The sequence below is a fragment of the Oncorhynchus masou genome, chromosome 24 (genome assembly GCF_036934945.1).
Source record: "Oncorhynchus masou masou isolate Uvic2021 chromosome 24, UVic_Omas_1.1, whole genome shotgun sequence".
Lineage (NCBI taxonomy): Eukaryota > Metazoa > Chordata > Actinopteri > Salmoniformes > Salmonidae > Oncorhynchus > Oncorhynchus masou.
In genome coordinates, this window is record NC_088235.1 from 58827938 (window position 1) to 58855798 (window position 27861).

The window sequence follows — 27861 nt, forward strand, 5'->3', positions numbered from 1 at the left end:
GTGTTGGTCCCATGTTTCATGAGATGAAATAAAATATCCCAGAAATGTTCCATTCGGTACGCACAAAAGCTTATTTCTCTGAAATTTTGGCGACAAATCCCTCTGAATTTGCATTTCTCCTTTGCGAAGATAATCAATCCACCTGACAGGTATGGCATATCAATAGGCTGATTAAACAGCATAATCATTACACAGGTGCACCTTGTGCTGGGGACAATAAATGACACAACACAATGCCACAGATATCTCATGTTTTGAGGGAGTGTGCAATTGGCATGCAATACAAAGGACCTGATCGTGGACTACAGGAAAAAGGCGGGCCGAACAGGCCCCCATTAACATCGACAAGGCTGTAGCTAGAGCAGGTCGAGAGTTTCCACTTCCTTGTTGTCCACATCACCAACAAACTATCATGATCGAAACACACCAAGACAGTCATGAAGAGGGCACGACAAAACCTTTTCCCCCACAGAAGAATGAAAAGTTGTGGCATGGGTCCCAAGAGCCTCAAAACATTTCTACAGCTGCAACATCGAGAGCATCCTAACCGGTTGCGTCACCGCCTGGTATGGCAACTGCTCGGCATCTGACCGTAAGGCGCTACAGAGGCTAATGCGTGTGGCCCAGCACATTACTGGGGCCAAGCTTCTTGCCATCCAGGACCTATATAATAGGCTGTGTCAGAGGAAAGCCCATAAAATTGTCAGAGACTCCAGTCACCCAAGTCATAGACTGTTTTCTCTGCTACCGCACGGCAAGCGATACCGGAGCGCCAGGTCTAGGAACAAAAGGCTCCTTAACAGTTTCTAACATCAATCCCCATAAGACTGCTGAACAATTAATCAAATGGCCACCGGACTATTTACATTGACACCCCCCCTCCATTTCTTTTGTACACTGCTGCTACTCGCTGTTTAATATCACTTGACCCCTACCTACATGTACAAATGACCTCAACTAACCTGTACCACCGCACACTGACTCGGTTCCGGTACCCCCTGTATATAGCCTGGTCATTGTTATTATTTTTTTCTTTAGTTTATTTGGTAAATATCTGAACTATTCTTGAACTGCACTGTTGGTTAAAGGCTTGTAAGTTAGCATTTCACGGTAAGGTCTGCATTTGTTGTATTTCGTGCATCTGACAAATACATTTTGATTTGATTTTGATTTAATTTGACTGCAGGAATGTCCACCACAGTTGTTGCCAGAAAATGGTATGTTCATTTCTTGTTTCGGTTTGAAACGTTGCCAATAAAGAGGTGAATTGGGAGCTTTAACGGTTTGCGGGCCTTCTTGTTCTATACTATGTTCATTTCTCTACCATAAGCCGACTCCAACGTCATTTTAGAGAATTTGGCAGCATGTCCAACCGGCCTCACAACCGCAGACCACGTGTAACCATGTCACCCCAGGACCTCCACATCCGGCTTCTTCACCTGCAGGATCATCTGAGACCACCACCCATAAAGCTGATGAAACTGTAGGTTTGCACAACAATTTCTGCAGAAACTGTCTGAGGGAAGCTCATCTGCGTGTTCGTCGTCCTCACCAGGGTCTTGACCTGACTGCAGTTCGACTTCACAACGAACTTCTATAGGCAAATTCTCACCTTCAATGGTCACTAGAATGCTGGAGAAGTTAGCTCTTCTCACATGAATCCCAGCTTCAACAGTACTGGGCAGACGGTAGAAAGCATGTATGGCTTCGTTTGAGCGAGACGTTTGCTGATGTCAACATTGTGAGCAGAGTACCCCGTGGTGGCGCTGGGGTTATGGTATGGCCAGGCCTAAGCTATGGACAACAAACACAATTGCATTTTATTGATGGCAATTTGAATGAACAGAGATACCGTGACGAGATCCGGAGGCCCATTGTTGTGCCATTCATCCGCCCCGCCGTCACCACATATTTCAGCATGATAATACACTGTCCCATGTCGTAATGATCTGTACAGAATTCCTAGACGCTGAAAATGGCTCAGTTCTTCAATGGCCTACTCACCAGACGAGTCACCCATTGAGCATGTTTGGGATGCTCTGGATCTATGTGTATGACAGTGTCTTCCAGTTCCCACCAATATCCAGCATCTTTGCGCATCCTTAGAACGGGAGTGGGACAAAAGGCCACAATCAACAGCCTGATTAACTCTATGCGAAGGAGATGGTGGTCACACCAGATCCTGACTGGTTTTCTGATTCACACCCCTAGCTTTTTTATAAAGGAATCTGTGACCAACAGATGCATATCTGTTTTCTCAGTCGTGAAATCCATAGATTAGCGCCTAATGAATTTATTTCAATTGACTGATTTCCTTATGATCGGTAACTCAGTAAAATGATTGAAATTGTTGCATGTTGCATTTATATTTTTGTTCAGTGTAGTAGCTAGCAAGATGCAGATCATGGAGGTTATTTTTAAGGAGTGCATTTGGCAAATGTCTAGTTTGCATCAACTTCCTTAACTAAAACAACTGCAAAGGTTTTGCCTGCCAACCTGTGTTTTGAATCGCAATGTTCTGGCATGTCTGCCTCGTGATTTGGCAGACATACCTCGTGATGATTCCTTTTCCCTTATCGACGTAGGCAGTGACATAGCTCCTTTATGCCAAGAGGGTCTATCATTGAAACCAAACTTTAGTCACTGTGTTGTCTAGGGTCTGGCTTTTGAGACTTATGTTGCATTCATGTGCTAGTCAGAACTAGGAAATATCTAAAAATAGTCAAGAAGGGTAGTTTAGAGATATTCATATTCATATTTGTAATGTTGAATAAATGAATGTGGAAATTGTGTTTCATTATCTAGACATACTCCGTATTTACAATTTACTATCACATGTGAGAATTGCCAGAACAATCTGAGATACCCAAAATATTTTCTGTTCCCACTGGCGTCGAATCCCCCTTCCTGTCTAACTGTCTTATATTATGTGTACAGTGTAGGTCTACATCTACTCAAAAAGAAGACACTCTTATACAATTATAGGTAAAGTCAAGTTAAGCATGTCTGAGATAAAAAATAAAGGAAATTGTGAATACACCATCCCACCTCAGATCCCATGCAAACTCAGATATTAGTACATTGCAAATTGATGAGTCATATGGCACAACCACAGAAATAGAATCCACAACAATGCATCATCAAATATTGATGAGAGGTAAGTAGTCTTATGGCCGATTGATTTCTTACTTTGTGACATTGTTCATTGCGAGCATAGGTCTCGTGGATGCAGTATTTTTCTGTTACTCATGAGCTAGTGGAATGTTGAACCAATCACACGAATGATGGCAGATAGACAGTTTCTTGTTTTTCCCACCACTCTTCATGGTGCACTTTGAAGACAGACTCAAAACAGAGCTCTGCTCCAATGGGCAGACTTGTATTTTGGCTACTGCATTTAGGCCCCTTTCATCTCTTCGTCTGTGACAGAGAGTATCATTATGGTCATTTCAAGCATTCCTACTGAGGGTGGAGACAGGGCAGCGTGCCAAACCTTCCTTTCACAGTTTCCAAGAACCAGCCTCCCCAACACACACATTCACAGGCTACTCACTCCTGTACTGTGTTGTAGCTACCGAGCCCTACAAAGAAGCTTTTATTCGGGGGGAAAGGCAAGCAGTCATGGAATTCACTCTCAAAAGCAAGCCAGCCCCCTCCATTCCCCTTTCTACCGTCCTGAGTTACACCCTCTTGCCATATCCTGTACTCTCTGGCCAATCGGTAGAGCTATGAGAGGCGTGGGCTTAGGGACTGAGAGTGCCAACCTCTATAAGACTCCATGCCCTCCTCCGCCCCCACATACTACTCCGACATACTCTCTCAGACTCATACACACTGCTCTAGAGACGCTGACTACTCTTCAGAGACATGTCTTTCCTCTCAGGCATTTTGGGTGACTCGGCTGACAAATATGTGGACCAGGCAGTGGATACGGCAGGTGAGCATTGGGGGGGAGATGGGGGAAAGGGGGGAGGAGATGGGGGAAAGGGGGGAGGAGATGGGGGAAAGTGGGGAGGAGATGGGGGGGGTTGAGTGAGGAGAAGGGAGTGACGCACAGCTGGAACTGGTTTGTTTGACTTTTGTTCTGCGTGATTAATTTCTGTGGAGCGTTCCACTGTCCTACTTTACATAGGCTGGAGTGAGGCTGGTAGCAGCTGGAAATGATTAAACATAGATTCATTTCACTTTCCTCTAAATATACACTTTTACACATAAACACACACAAACTGACGTTTACTTTTAAAACTCAGCATCCTTTGGTATGAGTTGGGCATTTAACCTTGGCATTTAAGGGCGGTTGCTAGGCTTGGACAGACCTGACTTGTTTTTGTCATTTTTTCCATTGCCTTGGCCTCTGCGCTCAGATCAGCGTGTAAACTCAGCTCAATGACATTCCTCTTTCAGCTGCAGTAGATAATGATCCAACCATCTCTCCTCTAAACTCTTTGTAAGCATGTCAGCACGCTTCGAATCAATCTGATCCTCTGTTTTCACAGTTTCTCATTTACTCTAATTAGATGTTACAGAGAAAGTGAGATGAATCCTTCTGGATTTGACTGGCAACTGGAACCTCGGCATCAGCATCAACTTGTGCTTATTAACCATGTAATTTATGGACAGCTCATGACGGGAAGCATACAAAATGCAATACATGGCATTTGTCTTTTAGAAATGTACTGGAAGCTCGGCCACAATTACGTTCAAATATGCATGTCCTGTTTGTTAAATGTGCATATCCTTGAAACTAGCTGCATTACAGTGTAATTACAGAGATGTCAGCAACATGTAGGCCTAAGAAATGTTTGCTTGTAATGTTGTCTGACAATGCTGCCAGTTCACTATGTAAAGCTACACCCATAGAAGGTCATCGTGAATGTGGCATCTGCGACCAAATAAATAAAACCAGAAGGGTGTCATTACAACAATAATAATAATAATAATAATAATAATCACATTTTAGTTTCATGCATCCTATATGTTTCTGGTCAGATTTCTAAACAGTTCACTTGGTGATGTTTCGCAGCTAAAGTTGCCAAAGAAAAGGTGAAGAGCATGCTTGGAGGGGATGATTCAAAGAAGGAGGAGTCCAGCGGGGGCAGCAGTGGGGGTATTGGAGGATTGTTTGGAGGATCAAAGGATGACGACAAGGGCAAAGACAAAGAGGGAGGCGGCTTCGGAAGTCTCTTCTCTGGCAAGGATGAGAAAGAGGAGTCAAGTACTGGAGCAGGTGGGGCCGGAGGAGGTAACAGAGGTAAATCAACTTACATTTGGTAATAAATAAATACCCTACATTACATAGTACAATAATGTACAAATTACATAGTATTATGAAGTACAAACCTCATGCATCCTATTCAGGTGTGCCTTAGTGTGTTGTATTTCCTGTATATTCTCCACATGAAGTAAGGGGAACTGCCCCTTACTTGCTTAAGGCTACTTAAAGTCAATTTAGAAAAAAACCTATCTTAGGGCCACGAAAAGTCCATCTAGAAAAAAGCTGTATCCCTTCTAAACAAAACCCTGTCAAAACTCTTCTCTGACCTGGCACCCAAATCGTTGAAAAAACGTCCCCCTAATGTCAGGACCAACTATGTGTATAAACCCTGGATTGATTATGTTACTGTCACCAATGAGAGGCTTTGAAGCCACAAGCCGCCATATTGGTAACCCTCATTAGGAGCAGTCCTCCCTCTATAGGAATGAATGGAATTCTACAGTATTTAAAAAAAATGACAAAATGACATGTATTTAAATATGTATTTGTTGTAGTGGGGACAATAACATTAGTACTCTCTAAAAATGTAATGTTTTTATATAGTATGTTTATGTTTAGTTCACATAATATAATTTAAGAGTACTAATATCTTTTCAAAAAAGCTCCAAAGTATAGCATTTTTTATTTTTTATTTTTTACAATGGAGTACAAAATGGCTGCGATGAAGCTTCCAAACAGCACCCCCTGCCTGTCATCTAGGTTTAATACATATCATTGGTCAGGGAGGACGGTCGAAGATGTCTGAAAACCTGTCTCCAACCTTTTAAGTGCACTTTTATGTGCACTGTCAAACACAGGCTTTTATCCGCAACAGGTCAATTTGATTGAAATACATTTCTGGAAGGGAAAATGTGCATAGGCCTATTGTTTTAATGCAGATTTTAGAATGTTCAGCATGAAAATCTGTTGCCAATTGGATGGAGACAGTGATATATGGTTGTGTCACCTAGCTAAATCACTCTGCATAAGATATTCTACAACATGACTCAAATGTAAATATATTGTCTGATATAAGCTTTGCAGCTGTTTTTGCTGCTGCTGTTAAGACAATAATTCATGTTGAGCTCCATCTGTAGCCTTGCAACCTATGGTCATGTTTATTTATAAATTCTACAATTCTGCTAACCTCTGCTTATCCTTCAGACCTGACAGACACACTGGGAGAAATTGCAGGAGAGATGTCTGGTGAGAGTGACGACAAATCTAAGGACAACAGCGCCGCAGACCAAGTGCTGTCATTTGGGAAAAGTCTCTTCGGCTGAGTCAGACTTTGAAGCGGTTTCTCTTCCTCTCATTGTCAGTCAATCTGACAGACCTCTGGTTATAGCCTATGAAGAATATATTATTTTACCGTCATAATCTATTATTATCACTATGCTACATTGTGTAATGTTGAGTATTATATTTGAAAAATAAATCAAAATGTTTATTCCAAAAGGCTGTTGAATTAGGTACAGCGGGGATTACGCAACCAAAACCTAGCTAATGATATACAAAATAAGCAGAATTTCGCCCCAATGGAAAAATCTTTACATTCCCCATGGGGAATCATGGTTTCTGGTTTGAATCAATGAATACATTAAATGAAAACAATTGAGAATTTTAAAGTTGAATTCTGTATCCACGAAAAGGCAGTACAAATTCTCTTACGTAGAATCTCAAAGCAGTCAATTAAGGCCGTTCTTACATATTCCCTCCCGTCTCCCCTTCCAGTAGCCTTCAGCACAGAAACCATTCTGATATGGCTCAAATTCTGAGGCAAGACGAAGCGTTTAGGTTTAGAACAAAGGCAAAGACACCGAAACAGTGAACAGAACAATCTTCTGGAATTCAGAGTTTTAGTGTTGTGCCAACCTACTTACAAACATAATAACATAATAACATAATAATAAGTCTGTAATTGTAACAAATGTATTTTATGATATAATCTTGAATAGTGTAGAAGCACACGTTGTGCACTGCTTTATAAACGCACTGAAGTCTTATTGGGAGACTTTAAATAGAAAGAACATTCTGGTGTAGGTAAGAACTTTCTCCATTTAGGTAAACATTTGCTCCATTTCACCACAGGAGAAACTGGTGCAATTAAGGCTTTAAGTGTGTATCTGATACGCTTTACATTCTATTATATTGACTAACTTACTCAAATCTGTCTGTAGATCCATAACAGATGCTGATATTCCACGAAGGCTGGATCCTCAGTCAGACGTGACATTAAAGTCATCAGTGTTTGTGGGATGGATAGTGTGTTAATGGTAGAGGGGAGCAGGGTAACGGTCTGAATCTTCATCCTATCTCTGCTCTCTCTGGCATCAGTGCTGGGCCTTAGCAATGATGAGAGACTAACAAAGCCCTGGCTGCCCCAGTTACCACTGCTCGCACGCACAGCAAAACCGGTGAGAGAGGATGTGGGTGGGTGGGTGGGTGGGTGGGTGGGTGTGTGTGTGTGTGTGTGTGTGTGTGTGTGTGTGTGTGTGTGTGTGTGCGTGCGTGCGTGCGTGCGTGTGTGTGTGTACCATGTTCGAGAGTGATTTATTTTATGAGCTTGAATGGGGAACAAAAAAAATGGTGGCAAGATAGCAGTGAAAAGGCAATATGAGCTTAGTGCAGTTTGGGTAATGAGATGTGTAAAACAGAAATGGAACTTGTCACTGGACCGTTGAAGCATGACTTCAACTTTCAAGACTTCATTTCCCCGAACAGGAGTAATGGGATGCCTCAGGACCTTGTGTTGGATTAACACAGCATTTCCTTTGAATAAAACCCCTGTCACTGGACCTGTGAGGAACCATTTAGCCCAGATAATCATGTTTAAGCAATCAGCCTCTTACCCTGGCAGACCTCTCCATGGTGTAGGCCAGTCCTGAGTGCACAATGTCCTTCTCTGAAGCTCCCTGGAACCAAACAGAGAAAAATACATTGAAAATAGGGCTCAGAGCTCACATTTAGCCCACTAAACTAAACCCTTACTCATCTCTGGAAAAATGCTGCTTAACTGTGATATACAGAGTTCCAAACTGCATCTGGAAGCAACGTCAGCACAATAGCTGTTTGTCGGGAGATTCATGAAATGGTTTTCCATGGCTGAGCAGCCGCACACAAGCCAAAGGACACCATGCGCAATGCCAAGCGTCGGCTGGAGTGATGTAGAGCTCACCGCCATGATTCTGGAATGAGATGTTTGACCAGCAGGTGTCCATATACTCTTGGTCATGTAGTGCTACATTTTGGCCATGTAGAGTGTTGCAACCAAGGACAGACGATTTTTACGCTCTACGCACTTCAGCAGCCCTGTTCTGTGAGCTTGTGTGGCCTACCACTTTGCGGTTGAGCCGGTTGCTCCTGGACGTTTCCACATCACAATAACAGCACTTACAGTTGACCGGGGCAGCTCTAGCAGGGCAGAATTTTGACCAACTGACTTGTTGGAAAGGTGCTACGTTGAAAGTCACAGAGCTCTCCAGTAAGGCCATTCTACAGCCAATGTTTGTCTATGGAGATTGCATGGTTGTGTGCTCAACTTTATACACCTGCCATCAATGAGTGTGACCGAAATAGCCAAATTTCCACCAAAATCCACCAATTTGAACGGGTGTCCACATACTTTTGTATATATAGTGTATATCATATCTTAATAAAATATTAGGGGTATTGTTTGATTGAAGGAAGAGTAATCCACGATCATAGAAAGGCCAGTGTTGGGAGGGTTGTACTCACAGCGATCCTGGCCTGGAACTCAGAGGTAGGGACCACAGGGATGGCTCCCAAACTTCCTCTCCAGACTCTCCTGGACGGACACTGAGGGAGACCACAGACAGTTCATATGTATATGACTAGATGATGTATATTATGTTGTAGCGAATATGCATATGAATCTGACTAAATCCTCATTGAACCATCATGAAGGATACAGCTCATACATATTCAATTTGAGGTAATTTTATAGTTAGTTCACCTGCATTAATAATATGGTATAAATGTTCTCTTTCTACAAAAACGTTATGGGTTTGGCAATTCAAAGCCTTATCTATTCTGAGCTCTTTTCCATGTCTCCAACACTGCCCAGTCTTGCCACTCTCGTGAGACTAGGGAATGGCTTCAGCTTCTGAAATATTCAGAAACCATCCCACTCAGCGACGAGCTTAAGTGACTGACAATAATGTTCTCGCTCACCAGGCTCGGAGGAGGGGCTGTACTGTGTGGGCTGTACTGTGTGTGCTGTGTGTGTGTGTGTGTGTGTGTGTGTGTGTGTGTGTGTGTGTGTGTGTGTGTGTGTGTGTGTGTGTGTGTGTGTGTGTGTGTGTGTGTGTGTGTGTGTGTGTGTGTGTGTGTGTGTGTGTGTGTGTGTGTGTCTGCGTGCCTACTCTTCAGTCCAATACATTTTTTATGTGCAACATGAGTCACATCTGTAAAAAAACAACAACAACATTGTGTTTAATCAGCCTCGGGTTTGACATTTCTAATAGTTCTCATTCCCATTCTAACAAATCTCCCAGTTGACAGGGGGAAGTAATTAAAGATTTACACTTTAGTATAATACAAGATCAACAACATCCATCTTTGTGACTTAACAGGGAGCAGGCTGAACTTAGTAGAAGCAAGTGCTTTGCTACAGGTAGAGAAATGTCAGACTTACTGAGCAGGTGGTAGTTGGAGTCCCTCTCGTACTTGAAGGTCAGACTACCGTAGCTGACATGGTTCAGGTTCTTCAGCCACTCAAAGTAGGAGACAGTTACTCCACCAGCGTTCAGGTACATGTCCTGGATAAACAAGAGATGGTGAATGTTTACAGACACCAACATTACAGCGTAATGTAACATACAGTCGTGGCCAAAAGTTTTGAGAATGACACAAATATTAATTTCCACAAAGTCTGCTGCTTCAGTGTCTTCAGATATTTTTGTCAGATGTTACTATGGGACACTGAAGTATAATTACAAGCATTTCATAAGTGTCAAAGGATTTTATTGACAATTACATGAGTTGATGCAAAGAGTTAATATTTGCAGTGTTGACCCTTCTTTTTCAAGACCTCTGCAATCCACCCTGGCATGCTGTCAATTACAGTGCCTTGCGAAAGTATTCGGCCCCCTTGAACTTTGCAACCTTTTGCCACATTTCAGGCATCAAACATAAAGATATAAAACTGTATTTTTTTGTGAAGAATCAACAACAAGTGGGACACAATCATGAAGTGGAACGACATTTATTGGATATTTCAAACTTTTTTAACAAATCAAAAACTGAAAAATTGGGCGTGCAAAATTATTCAGCCCCTTTACTTTCAGTGCAGCAAACTCTCTCCAGAAGTTCAGTGAGGATCTCTGAATGATCCAATGTTGACCTAAATGACTAATGATGATAAATACAATCCACCTGTGTGTAATCAAGTCTCCGTATAAATGCACCTGCACTGTGATAGTCTCAGAGGTCCGTTAAAAGCGCAGAGAGCATCATGAAGAACAAGGAACACACCAGGCAGGTCCGAGATACTGTTGTGAAGAAGTTTAAAGCCGGATTTGGATACAAAAAGATTTCCCAAGCTTTAAACATCCCAAGGAGCACTGTGCAAGCGATAATATTGAAATGGAAGGAGTATCAGACCACTGCAAATCTACCAAGACCTGGCCGTCCCTCTAAACTTTCAGCTCATACAAGGAGAAGACTGATCAGAGATGCAGCCAAGAGGCCCATGATCACTCTGGATGAACTGCAGAGATCTACAGCTGAGGTGGGAGACTCTGTCCATAGGACAACAATCAGTCGTATATTGCACAAATCTGGCCTTTATGGAAGAGTGGCAAGAAGAAAGCCATTTCTTAAAGATATCCATAAAAAGTATCGTTTAAAGTTTGCCACAAGCCACCTGGGAGACACACCAAACATGTGGAAGAAGGTGCTCTGGTCAGATGAAATTGAACATTTTGGCAACAATGCAAAACGTTATGTTTGGCGTAAAAGCAACACAGCTCATCACCCTGAACACACCATCTCCACTGTCAAACATGGTGGTGGCAGCATCATGGTTTGGGCCTGCTTTTCTTCAGCAGGGACAGGGAAGATGGTTAAAATTGATGGGAAGATGGATGGAGCCAAATACAGGACCATTCTGGAAGAAGACCTGATGGAGTCTGCAAAAGACCTGAGACTGGGACGGAGATTTGTCTTCCAACAAGACAATGATCCAAAACATAAAGCAAAATCTACAATGGAATGGTTCAAAAATAAACATATCCAGGTGTGAGAATGGCCAAGTCAAAGTCCAGATCTGAATGCAATCGAGAATCTGTGGAAAGAACTGAAAACTGCTGTTCACAAATGCTCTCCAAATGCTCTCCAAATGCTCTTCCGGCGCCGACAGAGATGGCCGCCTCGCTTCGCGTTCCTAGAAAACTATGCAGTTTTTTTTTTTTTTTACGTGTTATTTCTTACATTAGTACCCCAGGTCATCTTAGGTTTCATTACATACAGTCGAGAAGAACTACTGTATATAAGATCAGCGTCAACTCACCATCAGTACGACCAAGAATATGTTTTTCGCGACGCGGATCCTGTGTTCTGCCTTACAAACAGGACAACGGAATGGATAGCATGCAGCGACCCAAAAAACGACTCCGAAAAAGAGGGAAACGAGGCGGTCTTCTGGTCAGACTACGGAGACGGGCACATCGTGCCCCACTTCCTAGCATTCTTCTTGCCAATGTCCAGTCTCTTGACAACAAGGTTGATGAAATCCAAGCAAGGGTAGCATTCCAGAGGGACATCAGAGACTGTAACGTTCTGTGCTTCACGGAAACATGGCTCACTGGAGGCTATCCGGCGGTGCAGCCAACGGGTTTCTCCACGCATGCCTGACAGAAACAAACACCTTTCAGGTAAGAAGAGGGGGGGGTGTATGCCTTACTAACGAGGCATGGTGCGATGAAAGAAACATACAGGAACTCAAATCCTTCTGTTCACCTGATTTAGAATTCCTCACAATCAAATGTAGACCGCATTATCTACCAAGAGAATTCTCTTCGATTATAATCACAGCCGTATATATCCCCCCCCAAGCAGACACATCGATGGCTCTGAACGAACTTTATTTAACTCTTTGCAAACTGGAAACCATTTATCCGGAGGCTGCATTCATTGTTGCTGGGGATTTTAACAAGGCTAATCTGAAAAAAGACTCCCTAAATTTTATCAGCATATCTGCAACCAGGGTGGAAAAACTTGGATCACTGTTACTCTAACTTAAATTTCATCGGAAAAGCTGACCACGACTCCATTTTGCTGATACCTGCCTACAGACAAAAACTAAAAAAAGAAGCTCCCACGCTGAGGTCTGTCCAACGCTGGTCCGACCAAGCTGACTCCACACTCCAAGACTGCTTCCATCACGTGGACTGGGACATGTTTCGTATTGCGTCAGATAACAACATTGACGAATACGCTGATTCGGTGTGCGAGTTCATTAGAACGTGCGTTGAAGATGTCGTTCCCATAGCAACGATTAAAACATTCCCTAACCAGAAACCGTGGATTGATGGCAGCATTCGCGTGAAACTGAAAGCGCAAACCACTGCTTTCAATCAGGGCAAGGTGTCTGGTAACATGACTGAATACAAACAGTGCAGCTATTCCGTCCGTAAGGCTATCAAACAAGCTAAGCGTCAGTACAGAGACAAAGTAGAATCTCAATTCAACGGCTCAGACACAAGAGGCATGTGGAAGGGTCTACAGTCAATCACGGACTACAGGAAGAAATCCAGCCCAGTCACGGACAAGGATGTCTTGCTCCCAGGCAGACTAAATAACTTTTTGCCCGCTTTGAGGACAATACAGTGCCACTGACACGGCCTGCAACGGAAACATGCGGTCTCTCCTTCACTGCAGCCGAGGTGAGTAAAACATTTAAACGTGTTAACCCTCGCAAGGCTGCAGGCCCAGACGGCATCCCCAGCCGCGCCCTCAGAGCATGCGCAGACCAGCTGGCTGGTGTGTTTACGGACATATTCAATCAATCCCTATACCAGTCTGCTGTTCCCACATGCTTCAAGAGGGCCACCATTGTTCCTGTTCCCAAGAAAGCTAAGGTAACTGAGCTAAACGACTACCGCCCCGTAGCACTCACTTCCGTCATCATGAAGTGCTTTGAGAGACTAGTCAAGGACCATATCACCTCCACCCTACCTGACACCTTAGACCCACTCCAATTTGCTTACCGCCCAAATAGGTCCACAGACAATGCAATCTCAACCACACTGCACACTGCCCTAACCCATCTGGACAAGAGAAATACCTATGTGAGAATGCTGTTCATCGACTACAGCTCGGCATTCAACATCATAGTACCCTCCAAGCTCGTCATCAAGCTCGAGACCCTGGGTCTTGACCCCGCCCTGTGCAACTGGGTACTGGACTTCCTGACGGGCCGCCCCCAGGTGGTGAGGGTAGGTAACAACATCTCCTCCCCGCTGATCCTCAACACTGGGGCCCCACAAGGGTGCGTTCTGAGCCCTCTCCTGTACTCCCTGTTCACCCACGACTGCGTGGCCACGCACGCCTCCAACTCAATCATCAAGTTTGCGGACGACACAACAGTGGTAGGCTTGATTACCAACAACGACGAGACGGCCTACAGGGAGGAGGTGAGGGCCCTCGGAGTGTGGTGTCAGGAAAATAACCTCACACTCAACGTCAACAAAACTAAGGAGATGATTGTGGACTTCAGGAAACAGCAGAGGGAACACCCCCTATCCACATCGATGGAACAGTAGTGGAGAGAGTAGCAAGTTTTAAGTTCCTCAGCATACACATCACAGACAAACTGAATTGGTCCACTCACACAGACAGCATCGTGAAGAAGGCGCAGCAGCGCCTCTTCAACCTCAGGAGGCTGAAGAAATTTGGCTTGTCACCAAAAGCACTCACAAACTTCTACAGATGCACAATCGAGAGCATCCTGGCGGGCTGTATCACCGCCTGGTACGGCAACTGCTCCGCCCTCAACCGTAAGGCTCTCCAGACGGTAGTGAGGTCTGCACAACGCATCACCGGGGGCAAACTACCTGCCCTCCAGGACACCTACACCACCCGATGTTACATGAAGGCCATAAAGATCATCAAGGACATCAATCACCCGAGCCACTGCCTGTTCACCCCGCTATCATCCAGAAGGCGAGGTCAGTACAGGTGCATCAAAGCTGGGACCGAGAGACTGAAAAACAGCTTCTATCTCAAGGCCATCAGACTGTTAAACAGCCACCACTAACATTGAGTGGCTGCTGCCAACACACTGACACTGACTCAACTCCAGCCACTTTAATAATGGGAATTGATGGGAAATGATGTAAATATATCACTAGCCCCTTTAAACAATGCTACCTTATATAATGTTACTTACCCTACATTATTCATCTCATATGCATACGTATATACTGTACTCTATATCATCGACTGCATCCTTATGTAATACATGTATCACTAGCCACTTTAACTATGCCACTTTGTTTACATACTCATCTCATATGTATATACTGTACATCGACTGCATCCTTATGTAATACATGTATCATACCATCTACTTTGTATCTTGCCTATGCTGCTCTGTACCATCACTCATTCATATATCCTTATATACATATTCTTTATCCCCTTACACTGTGTATAAGACAGTAGTTTAGGAATTGTTAGTTAGATTACTTGTTGGTTATTACTGCATTGTCGGAACTAGAAGCACAAGCATTTCGCTACACTCGCATTAACATCTCGGCATACACATAACCATGTGTATGTGACAAATAAAATGTGATTTGATTTGATTTGACCTCACTGAGCTCGAGCTGTTTTGCAAGGAGGAATGGGAAAAGATTTCAGTCTCTCGATGTGCAAAACTGATAGAGACATACCCCAAGCGACTTACAGCTGTAATCGCAGCAAAAGGTGGCGCTACAAAGTATTAACTTAAGGGGGCTGAATAATTTTGCACGCCCAATTTTTCAGTTTTTGATTTGTTAAAAAAGTTTGAAATATCCAATAAATGCCATTCCACTTAATGATTGTGTCCCACTTGTTGTTGATTCTTCACAAAAAATACAGTTTTATATCTTTATGTTTGAAGCCTGAAATGTGGCAAAAGGTTGCAAAGTTCAAGGGGGCCGAATACTTTCGCAAGGCACTGTAACTTCTGGGCCACATCCTGACTGATGGCAGCCCATTCTGGCATAATCAATGCTTGTAGTTGGTCAGAATTTGTGAGTTTTTGTTTGTCCACCCACCTCTTGAGGATTGACCACAAGTTCTCAATGGGATTAAGGTCTGGGGAGTTTCCTGGCCATGGACCCAAAATATTGATGTTTTGTTCCCCGAGCCACTTAGTTATCACTTTTGCCTTATGGCAAGTTGCTCCATCATGCCGGAAAAGGCATTGTTCGTCACCAAACTGTTCCTGGATGGTTGGGAGAAGTTGCTCTCGGAGGATGTGTTGGTAACATTCTTTATTCATGGCTGTGTTCTTAGGCAAAATTGTGAGTGAGCCCACTCCCTTGGCTGAGAAGCAACCCCACACATGAATGGTCTCAGGATGCTTTACTGTTGGCATGACACAGGACTGATGGTAGCGCTCAACTTGTCTTCTCCGGACAAGCTTTTCTCCGAATCCCCAAACAATCGAAAGGGGATTCGTCAGAGAAAATGACTTTACCCCAGTCCTCAGCAGTCCAATCCCTGTACCTTTTGCAGAATATCAGTCTGTCCCTGATGTTTTTCCTGGAGAGATGTGGCTTCTTTGTTGCCCTTCTTGACACCAGGCCATCCTCCAAAAGTCTTCACCTCACTGTGCGTGCAGATGCACTCACACCTGCCTGCTGCCATTCCTGAGCAAGCTCTGTACTGGTGGTGCCCCGATCCCGCAGCTGAATCAACTTTAGGAGACGGTCCTGGCGCTTGCTGGACTTTCTTGGGCATCCTGAAGCCTTCTTCACAACAATTGAACCGCTCTTCTTGAAGTTCTTGATGATCTGATAAATGGTTGGTTTAAGTGCAATCTTACTGGCAGCAATATCCTTGCCTGTGAAGCCCTTTTGGGCAAAGCAATGATGGGATTCCATTCATTTGCATGGCAAAGAGGGACTTTGCAATTAATTGCAATTCATCTGATCACTCTTCAATACATTTTGGAGAATTTGCAAATTGCCATCATCTAAACTGAGGCAGCAGAATGTGAAAATTAATATTTGTGTCATTCTCAAAATGTTTAGCCACGACTGTACAGGCAATCAAGAGATGTGAAGTCAAAGAGTAAGTAACACAGCGACAGATGAAGCATCTATCTGCACTAAATTGCTTTCTAATCTAAATGTATGATAATTGTTATTGTATGCATTGTCTTAAAATATCCCTGGACTATGATTCATCTCCACTCAAAGAAGTAGAGTCAGACTCTGGAACCCAGAGGTATGCAATCCAACTCAATGTTCCTGAAATCCCAGTCTTCATGTAGATTTAACAAGTCAGAATCTGGCCTACTTCCAGGCTATTTTTCTGTTGTTGATCTTGGTCTGTGAAACCGACTCTAAAAATATCTACGTCTCCAGGGCCAACAGAATCTAATGGAACCTGCTACAGGTGTGGGGCAGGCCAGCCCCTGAAGTGACTCTTATCAACTCTACATAAGAGGGTTTGTCTTCTCAAGAATTCAGCATTCTCCCTGTTACTCTTGCCATTCCCCATTTTCTCACATCTCTGTGAAGCAGTAGGTTCTGTTGTGAAAACATTCTGTAGGTCTGCTATCTGATTGGAAGTTGACCAATAGGATTACTGTTGAGTTAACTCAGAATCAGTCCATTTAAATATATTAAATATGACATAATCTATGGATTTCACATGACAGGGAATACAGATATGCTGGTCACAGATAGTGGCTTGTGAAAGTATTCACCCCCTTGGCATTTTCCTATTTGGTTGCCTTACAACCTGGAATTAAACTAGATTTTGGGGGGTTTGTATCATTTGATTTACAAAACATGCTTACCACTTTGAAGATGCAAAATACTTTTTAATTGTGAAACAAACAAGTAATAACACTAGAAAACAGAAAACTTGAGCGTTCATAACTATTCACAGGTAACGAGTGGAGGACAAAGGAGCCTCTTAAAGAAGAAGTTACAGGTCTGTGAGAGCCAGAAATCTTGCTTGTTTGTAGGTGACCAAATACTTATTTTCCACCATAATTTGCAAATAAATTCATAAAAAATCCTACAATGTGATTTTCTGGATTTTTTTCTTCTCATTTTGTCTGTCATAGTTGAAGTGTACCTATGATGAAAATTACAGGCCCTCTCATCTTTTTAAGTGGGAGAACTTGCACAATTGGTGGCTGACTAAATACTTTTTTGCCCCACTGTATACACACTGCTCAAAAAAATAAAGGGAACACTTAAACAACACAATGTAACTCCAAGTCAATCACACTTCTGTGAAATCAAACTGTCCACTTAGGAAGCAACACTGATTGACAATAAATTTCACATGCTGTTGTGCAAATGGAATAGACAACAGGTGGAAATTATAGGCAATTAGCAAGACACCCCCAATAAAGGAGTGGTTCAGCAGGTAGTGACCACAGACCACTTCTCAGTTCCTATGCTTCCTGGCTGATGTTTTGGTCCCTTTTGAATGCTGGCGGTGCTTTCACTCTGGTGGTAGCATGAGACGGAGTCCACAACCCACACAAGTGGCTCAGGTAGTGCAGCTCATCCAGGATTGCACATCAATGTGAGCTGTGGCAAGAAGGTTTGCTGTGTCTGTCAGCGTAGTGTCCATAGCATGGAGGCGCTACCAGGAGACAGGCCAGTACATAAGGAGACGTGGAGGAGGCCGTAGGAGGGCAACAACCCAGCAGCAGGACCGCTACCTCCGCCTTTGTGCAAGGAGGAGCAGGAGGAGCACTGCCAGAGCCCTGCAAAATGACCTTCAGCAGGCCACAGATGTGCATGTGTCTGCTCAAACGGTCAGAAACAGACTCTGTGAGGGTGGTATGAGGGCCCGACGTCCACAGGTGGAGGTTGTGCTTACAGCCCAACACCGTGCAGGACATTTGGCATTTGCCAGAGAACACCAAGATTGGCAAATTCGCCACTGGCGCCCTGTGCTCTTCACAGATGAAAGCAGGTTCACACTGAGCACATGTGACAGACGTGACTGGAGTCTGGAGACGCCGTGGAGAATGTTCTGCTGCCTGCAACATCCTCCAGCATGACCGGTTTGGCGGTGGGTCAGTCATGGTGTGGGGTGGCATTTCTTTGGGCGTCCGCACAGCTCTCCATGTGCTCACCAGAGGTAGCCTGACTGCCATTAGGTACCGAGATGAGATCCTCAGACCCCTTGTGAGACCATATGCTGGTGCGGTTGGCCCTGGGTTCCTCCTAATGCAAGACAATGCTCGACCTCATGTGGCTGGAGTGTGTCAGCAGTTCCTGCAAGAGGAAGGCATTGATGCTATGGACTGGTCTGCCCGTTCCCCAGACCTGAATCCAATTGAGCACATCTGGGACATCATGTCTCATGAAATCCAAAAATAAAAATCAATTTAAATTGCAGGTTGTAATGCAACAAATAGGAAAAACGCCAAGGTGGATGAATATTTGTATTTTTTTTAAGGTAGGGATGTGAATCAGAAAACCAGTCAGTATCTGGTGTGACCACCATTTGCCTCATGCAGCTCAACACAATATATTCTACAAAATGCCTCAAATGTAAATATATTGTCTGATTTAAGCTTTGCAGCAGTTTTTGCTGCTGCTGTTTAGACAATAATTCATGTTGAGCTCCATCTGTAGCCTTGCAACCTATGGTCATGTTTATTTATAAATTCTACAATTCTGCTAAACACTGCTTATCCTTCAGACCTGACAGACACACTGGGAGAAATTGCAGGAGAGATGTCTGGTGAGAGTGACGACAAATCTAAGGACAACAGCGCCGCAGACCAAGTGCTGTCATTTGGGAAAAGTCTCTTCGGCTGAGTCAGACTTTGAAGCGGTTTCTCTTCCTCTCATTGTCAGTCAATCTGACAGACCTCTGGTTATAGCCTATGAAGAATATATTATTTTACCGTCATAATCTATTATTATCACTATGCTACATTGTGTAATGTTGAGTATTATATTTGAAAAATAAATCAAAATGTTTATTTCAAAAGTCTGTTGAGTAGGCTACTGTTGGATGAAATTGTTAGTGGGGATTATGCAAACAATACCTAGCCATTGGTATACAAAATAAGCAGAATTTACCTCAATGGAAAAATCTTTACATACCCCATGGGGAATCATGGTTTCTGGTTTGAATCAATGAATACATTAAATAAAAACAATTGAGCAATTTAAAGTTTAATTCTGTATCAATGAAAAGGCAGTACAAATTCTCTTACATAGAATCCCAAAGCAGTCAATCAAGGCCTGTCTCACATATTCCCTCCCATCTCCCCTTCCAGTAGCCTTCAGCACAGAAACCATTCTGAAATGGGTCAAATTCTGAGGCAAAACAAAGCGTTCAGGTTTAGAACAAAGGCTTCGAAAAGGTGAACAGAACAATCTTCTGGAATTCAGCATTTTAGTGTTGTGCCAACCTACTTACAAACATATAATAAGTCTGTATTTGTAACAAATGTATTTTATGATATCATCTTGAATAGTGTAGAAGCACACGTTGTGCACTGCTTTATAATCGCACTGAAGTCTTATTGGGAGACTTTAAATAGAAAGAACATTCTGGTGTAGGTAAGAACTTTCTCCATTTAGGTAAACATTTGCTCCATTTCACCACAGGAGAAACTGGTGCAATTAAGGCTTTAAGTGTGTATCTGATACGCTTTACATTCTATTATATTGACTAACTTACTCAAATCTGTCTGTAGATCCATAACAGATGCTGAAAAAGCACAACACTGATTCATAAAAGCAGTATCCCATGAAAGCTGTAGACCAGAAGTTTTGGTGTTTACTGGCATAAGAATATAGTAACAGGAATAAATGGGTTGGAGTCCATAGAATGACTGAGAAAATAGATGAGGTTTCTACAGTAAAGGGAAAAAAATGACCATAGACACAGTAGCGTCAGAACAGCCCTACTGGATTTAAGGCAAGCTAGAACACGGGTTCTCTTGAAGACATGAGAACGCAAAAGAATGTGCATATTGCTTGGCTGGTTTTACATATACAACGAGTAAAGCTAATGGTCATGTGTAAAATGTAAACACCTGATATGTTGTGTGATTGTTGGGGGGGGGGGGGGGGCTGGGTCTGCTCTGGTGGACGGACAGACAGGAGGCGGGTGGGGTGGTGAGGAGCCGCCTATGTGAAGGTAACACCAGCCTCGTTGTACACCTTGAAGACCTTCTCGATAGCGTTGACGTACGCTGCCGTCCTCAGGTCAAGGCCCAGGTTGTACTTGTTAGCGGTGCGCATGATTTGCTAAAAAGGGGAGAGAAAACAAAGAATATAAACTCAACCAAGATATTCATCTCCGTGTCCTTCAAGTAATCATTATTTTCCCATCCTCCATTTCTTACCTACAGCAATACACCACTATTGTTCCATTATCAATGCAGTGATCCATTTCCACAGGATAATAAAGCATCTCTATGTGTACTTTTAAAGAAATAACCCCCAGGGAGCAATAAGCAAGTAACAAACCAGCAGACTCTCATGCAGTATGTCTGCACAGAGTACGACATTTCCTGGGAGATGCTATAGGCAACCCCATATGATGCAGGGGGATGTCATTCCACAAAGGCTGGATCCTCAGTCAGACGTGACATTAAAGTCATCAGTGTTTGTGGGATAGATAGTGTGTTAATGGTAGAGGGGAGCAGGGTAACGGTCTGAATCTTCATCCTATCTCTGCTCTCTCTGGCATCAGTGCTGGGCCTTAGCAATGATGAGAGACTAACAAAGCCCTGGCTGCTCCAGTTACCACTGCTCGCACGCACAGCAAACCGGTGAGAGAGGATGTGGCTGTGGCTGTGGCTGTGTGTGTGTGTGTGTGGATGTGGGTGTGTGTGTGTGTGTGTGTGTGTGTGTGTACCATGTTCGAGAGCGATTTATTTTATGAGCTTGAATGAGGAACAAAAAAAATGGTGGCAAGATAGCAGTGAAAAGGCAATATGAGCTTAGTGCTGTTTGGGTAATGAGATGTGTAAAACAGAAATGGAACTTGTCACTGGACCGTTGAAGCATGACTTCAACTTTCAAGACTTCATTTCCCCGAACAGGAGTAATGGGATGCCTCAGGACCTTGTGTTGGATTAACACAGCATTTCCTTTGAATAAAACCCCTGTCCCTGGACCTATGAGGAACCATTTAGCCCAGATAATCATGTTTAAGCAATCAGCCTCTTACCCTGGCAGACCTCTCCATGGTGTAGGCCAGTCCTGAGTGCACAATGTCCTTCTCTGAAGCTCCCTGGAACCAAACAGAGAAAAATACATTGAAAATAGGGCTCAGAGCTCACATTTAGCCCACTAAACTAAACCCTTACTCATCTCTGGAAAAATGCTGCTTAACTGTGATATACAGAGTTCCAAACTGCATCTGGAAGCAACGTCAGCACAAAAGCTGTTTGTCGGGAGATTCATGAAATGGTTTTCCATGGCCGAGCAGCCGCACACAAGCCAAAGGGCACCATGCGCAATGCCAAGTGTAGGCTGGAGTGATGTAGAGCTCACCGCCATGATTCTGGAATGAGATGTTTGACCAGCAGGTGTCCATATACTCTTGGTCATGTAGTGCTACATTTTGGCCATGTAGAGTGTTGCAACCAAGGACAGACGATTTTTACGCTCTACGCACTTCAGCAGCCCTGTTCTGTGAGCTTGTGTGGCCTACCACTTTGCGGTTGAGCCGGTTGCTCCTGGACATTTTCACATCACAATAACAGCACTTACAGTTGACCGGGGCAGCTCTAGCAGGGCAGAATTTTGACCAACTGACTTGTTGGAAAGGTGCCACGTTGAGGGTCACAGAGCTCTCCAGTAAGGCCATTCTACAGCCAATGTTTGTCTATGGAGATTGCATGGTTGTGTGCTCAACTTTATACACCTGCCATCAATGAGTGTGACCGAAATAGCCAAATTTCCACCAAAATCCACCAATTTGAATGGGTATCCACATACTTTTGTATATATAGTGTATATCATATCTTAATAAAATATTAGGGGTATTGTTTGATTGAAGGAAGAGTAATCCACAATCATAGAAAGGCCAGTGTGGGGAGGGTTGTACTCACAGCGATCCTGGCCTGGAACTCAGAGGTAGGGACCACAGGGATGGCTCCTCCATGCTTCCCAAACTTCCTCTCCAGACTCTCCTGGACGGACACTGAGGGAGACCACAGACAGTTCATATGTATATGACTAGATGATGTATATTATGTTGTAGTGAATATGGATATGAATCTGACTAAATCCTCATTGAACCATCATGAAGGATACAGCTCATAAATCTTAAATTTTAGGTCATTTTATAGTTAGTTCACCTGCATTAATAATATGATATAAATGTTCCCTTTCTACAAAAACGTTATGGGTTTGGCAATTCACAGCCGTATCTATTCTGAGCTCTTTTCCATGTCTCCAACACTGCCCAGTCTTTCCACTCTCGTGAGACTAGGGAATGGCTTCAGCTTCTGAAATATTCAGAAACCATCCCACCCACTCAGACCGGGAAGAGAGAAAGAGGGCGAGTGTTAGACAAGGCCTGCAGACAGTCAGCATCCACCTCTTCCTGGAAACCCGACAAAGTGACTGACAATAATGTTCTCGCTCAGCAGGCACAGAGGAGGGGCTGTACTCTGTGTGCTGTGCGTGTGTGTGTCTACTCTGCAGTCCAATACATTTTTTATGTGCAACATGAGTCACAGCTGTAAAAAAACAACATTGTGTTTAATCAGCCTCGGGTTTGACATTTCTAATAGTTCTCATTCCCATTCTAACAAATCTCCCCGTTGACATGGGGAAGTAATTAAAGATTTACACTTTAGTATAATACAAGATCAACAACATCCATCTTTGTGACATAACAGAGAGCAGGCTGAACTTGCTACAGGTAGAGAAATGTCAGACTTACTGAGCAGGTGGTAGTTGGAGTCCCTCTCGTACTTGAAGGTCAGTCTACCGTAGCTGACATGGTTCAGGTTCTTCAGCCACTCAAAGTAGGAGACAGTCACTCCACCAGCATTCAGGTACATGTCCTAAATAAACAAGAGAGAGGGCGAATCAAGAGCTGTGAAGTCACAGAGACAGATGAAGCAACTATCCGCACTACATTGATTTCTAATCTAAATGTATGATAATTGTTATTGTATGCATTGTCTTAAAATATCCCTGGACTATGATTCATCTCCACTCAAAGAAGTAGAGTCAGACTCTGGAACCCAGAGGTATGCAATCCAACTCAATGTTCCTGAAATCCCAGTCTTCATGTAGATTTAACAAGTCAGAATCTGGCCTACTTCCAGGCTATTTTTCTGTTGTTGATCTTGGTCTGTGAAACCGACTCTAAAAATATCTACGTCTCCAGGGCCAACAGAATCTAATGGAACCTGCTACAGGTGTGGGGCAGGCCAGCCCCTGAAGTGACTCTTATCAACTCTACGTAAGAGGGCTTGTCGTCTCAAGAATTCAGCATTCTCCGTGTTACTCTTGCCATTCCCCATTTTCTCACATCTCTGTGACGCAGTAGGTTCTGTTGTGAAAACATCCTGTAGGTCTGCTATCTGATTGGAAGTTGACCAATAGGATTACTGTTGAGTTAACAACTCAGATTTAAATATAAACATATTCAAAGGGTTATAAAAAGGGTCTTTCGCTTCATTGTGTCTCTCTTTGTATCTCACCAGCGCAGGTCAGGAACACTCGCCCTCTTTCTCTCGCCACCCCAGGGATACCTGGGGCGTGGCTTTTCAGGCTATGACGTCTCCCTCTCCCATGAGCTAAGACACAAGCAATGGATTCTTTGTCTCGTTCTCTCCCTCTTATGCCTTGAATAATGCTTTGAAATATTAGTAATGCCTTGTAACTTAAAGGGATATGTCGGGATTTTGGCAATGAGGCCCTGTATCTACACTTCCGTTCAAAAGTTTGGGGTCACTTATAAATGTCCTTGTTTTTGAAAGAAAAGCACATTCTTTGTCCATTTAAATAACATCGAATTGATCAGAAACACAGTGCAGACATTGTTAAGGTTGTAAATGACTATTGTAGCTGGAAATGGCTGATCTACACAGGCGTACAGAGGCCCATTATCAGCAACCATCACTCCTGTGTTCCAATGGCACGTTGTGTTAGCTAATCCAAGTTTATCATTTTAAGAATGCTAATTGATCATCAGAAACCCCTTTTGCAAGCTGAAAACTGGGTATCTCCTAGCATGCTAGCAGATACCCATAGACTTCCAGTCACTGCGCTGACGCTAGTTCGCAATTGCTTTAGAGCTAGTTAGCAACTCCCTTCAAACTGCTAGCACATGGTATCCACGAGTTCATCTAACCCTGGGGAAGTAGATAAAGGGCCTCAATGACAAAATCTCAAAGTATCCCTTTAAGCCTTGTATGTGAATTCATTCATTTTACAATGTAATTAAATCAATTAGCCTTTAGAATTCCATTCCCAGACCTTTCTAATACTTTAACTCAACTAGTCTCTTGCACATTGCTAAATCATCTTTATGGAGTCAGATAATTAACTTAATAGAATTTGTTAGCATACACATTACAGTCTTATTACGGGTTGCATTAGAGGTATAAATAAATATACAAACATGATAAATATTTCCCAACTACACAAGTGGATAAATGGATAATTAATTCATATGCAGTCTGAAATATGAATGCAGCCTCTTACCGGAATCACCATGATATTCCTCTCCAGGAAGATCTTGTCAGCGTCCGGAGTGGTGGGGCCGTTGGCTCCCTCAGCAATGATCTGGAACAAACACAGAGAATTTAAATACTATCAACATACAGAATCCAGCTCTCCACAAATGTGTTTTTACTGTTAGTGATGATTGTGTACGTTTTACATAACTTACATAAACATGACTAAACACCCCCCAATTAGCCTGCTCGGTCAAACTGACTGGAACAAACACATTCATGTGGAATCGTTGCACATCGCCCAATGCTGGTCTGACCTTGGCTTTGATTTTGTGCGCATTGTTCCTGGTCAGCTGCTTCTCGCTGGCGGCGGGGATCAGGATGTCACAGTCGGCCTCCAGGATGCTGCCTTCGTACGGTGTAGAGTTGGGAAAGCCCACGATGGTGCCGTGTTGCTGGTGAGAAGGAGGAGAGACGAGAGAGAATGAGACATAGAGAGATAAAGTAGACAGTACCACTTGTCATCCGTCTCAGATGGCTGTGGGGGACTTTCAGAGTGTAGGGACACTGTACGTCCTCTAGGTGGTAGCCTTAGACAGTACGCTCCACTGTGCTCCCCACAAGGACAGGGAACAGCCAGAGGTCGGGCGACCTGCAGGCTATTGACCGTAGCTAGGAGTCGTGTACTGACCAGCTTGTAGTCCTCCAGCTCCTTGGGGTCGATGCCATTGGGGTTCCAGATGCTTCCATCCATCTCTCCAACACCGACACACTTGGCACCGAAACGGTGCAGGTAACGCATGGAGTGCATGCCCACGTTACCGAAACCCTGGGAGAAGAGGAAGAAGAATGACACGCTTCAGAATAAGAGAGAAAATGGGCCAACAAGGTTCCGACCTGGGTGCCCTGTGGTAGATAATTCACGCGTTGCTAAGCCTGTTCCGCTTGTTTTCACCAAATGTCCATTTACGTTTATGTTCTTGTTCATGAGACACATGCTCGGTTGGCACAGTAAACATGTCATGTAGCGTCTTCTGGTCCAATGAGTTTATTGTTCGCTAACGCTAATGAGGACACAGTAATCAGTAGAGATTGTTAATTAGCAGTAGCAATGTGTTCTACTGTAGGAGGGAGGACAGTCCCCTACACATCCAAATGGAACACCTTGCTAACGAGTCATTATCCCGTCTGTTTGTCATTATACCGACCTCGTGGGTTCCATCCAATAGTAGCCTCGAATGTTGCTACCTCTAACCAAAACGAAAATACATGTTGTGCTTGATCTGATGACAACCAAGCAGAGTGGATATTCCAATACCTTTAAACATCCGGAACATATTCATACATCACTCAGATATCAATTATTTATGACATGAGGAAAATAGGCAGCTCCACTACAGCAGCGGCCAATACAAAGACACAAGTCAGCAACCTAGATTACTGACGGCACTCCCTCCCCCCGGTCTTTCCAGGCGAGCAGAAACATGCTCGTTAGGTATGGATTTCAAGGGATAAGGATGCGTTAGATTACAGACACATTTTTTTTAAAGGCATCTGGGTCGAATTAAATCTTGCCTCCAAGATGTTTTCCTAATGACATTTCCCATAATTACATTAGAAGGCTGCAGAACAGAGGAATTGATTCTCTGGACAATTTTTCACTGAATCAGGTACAGCTGATATCTTGTCAACATGAGGGAGGGAATCTATATGTGGAACATAAAGGCTTAATGCTTGGTCTCAGTGCCAAAAGGTACAGTCATTCTGTATACATATAAGCAGTGCTGCAGTAGATGCATCCCTTGCATTAAACAGCGCTGCCATAACAGAAGACATTGTTAGGTGCAGAGCCAAACCTCTTATTGCTTTGAAACCTGAGGAAAGACGCTTAATGAAATGCCATTCCTAATCAATAAGTGCCGTGTCTGTGTACCTGGATGACAAAGGTCTTGTCGGCGAAGCCGGGGCTCAGGCCCAACTGGGTCATGTAGGCCGTCTCGTTGATGAAGTTCTCGATGCCGTGGAATACTCCACGCCCGGTGGCTGAGATCCTGCCGTGGATGCCCCCCTGGCTGATGGGCTTACCAGTCACACAGGCATGGGCGTTGATGTCCTGGACACAGAGGAGAGGAGCGTGTGGTTGGTTAGTGGTGGAATTAGCAACTTCACCAAAATTCCTCAGTCGGCCATTTTATTATACATATTTTGTAAACCTTGTATTAGGTACTCTGGACAGTGTAGACAACATATGTTGGGATCTATTGAAGACAAATCTTTCAAGGGGAAAAGATAAGGATCTAGCAAGACTCCACTAAATAAATATTTGACTCAGAAACAAATCTCGGTTTTCTTAAAGAAGTTAAATCCGCTTCGCGTTTAATTTCCTTGCCACGATACTAACAAAATATCACAACACTGGTATCGTCCACAGCACTGTCCTGTCCTCAAACTGTGATAAGCCTAATCCTAGACAGCACAAGAGCACACGTCTCTTCATAGTGCTGTTTTTAGACTGAGACCAACTTCTATGACTACGCTATAGGGTAGAAGTTGGAGTGTACAGTTGAAATGCTTTACCTTTTGGAGTGCTCCCTGACAATCAACAAAACATATATGAGGATGCAATACAGCAAGAGACTGGTTGAGCTTCGTCTTTCGAAATGCTGTCATTAGAACTGGAACAGTAGTCTTTATGACAAGAAAATACTGGTAGAAGTGTCAGTTTATG

General features: G+C 43.5%; 2 protein-coding genes across 4 annotated transcripts in view; one reads left to right on the forward strand and one right to left on the reverse strand.

Annotated features, from left to right (window-relative positions):
• Window positions 1–3782: 3782 nt before the first annotated feature.
• Window positions 3783–6712, forward strand: LOC135512387 (RNA-binding protein cabeza-like). Its single transcript, XM_064934385.1, has 3 exons — window positions 3783–3937; window positions 5024–5251; window positions 6419–6712. The coding sequence occupies exons 1-3, from the start codon at window positions 3868–3870 to the stop codon at window positions 6535–6537; spliced, it is 417 nt and encodes a 138-aa protein (XP_064790457.1). The 5' UTR covers window positions 3783–3867; the 3' UTR covers window positions 6538–6712.
• Window positions 6713–8106: 1394 nt separating this feature from the next.
• The window catches only part of LOC135512388 (glutamate dehydrogenase, mitochondrial-like), a 33358-nt gene continuing 13603 nt past the window's right edge, over window positions 8107–27861 (reverse strand). The window contains exons 6-13 of one of the 3 annotated variants that reach the window (XM_064934386.1): window positions 27067–27246; window positions 25825–25962; window positions 25451–25588; window positions 25162–25242; window positions 23387–23510; window positions 22548–22639; window positions 21662–21724; window positions 19635–20733 (exon numbers count right to left, since the gene is read on the reverse strand). In XM_064934386.1, the coding sequence (XP_064790458.1) occupies window positions 20614–20733; window positions 21662–21724; window positions 22548–22639; window positions 23387–23510; window positions 25162–25242; window positions 25451–25588; window positions 25825–25962; window positions 27067–27246 (936 nt within the window). In that variant the 3' untranslated portion in view covers window positions 19635–20613. Of the gene's footprint in view, window positions 8170–8992; window positions 9074–9804; window positions 10036–19634; window positions 20734–21661; window positions 21725–22547; window positions 22640–23386; window positions 23511–25161; window positions 25243–25450; window positions 25589–25824; window positions 25963–27066; window positions 27247–27861 lie in introns of those variants that run through there. The other 2 variants (XM_064934388.1, XM_064934387.1) reach the window with 2 other exon arrangements.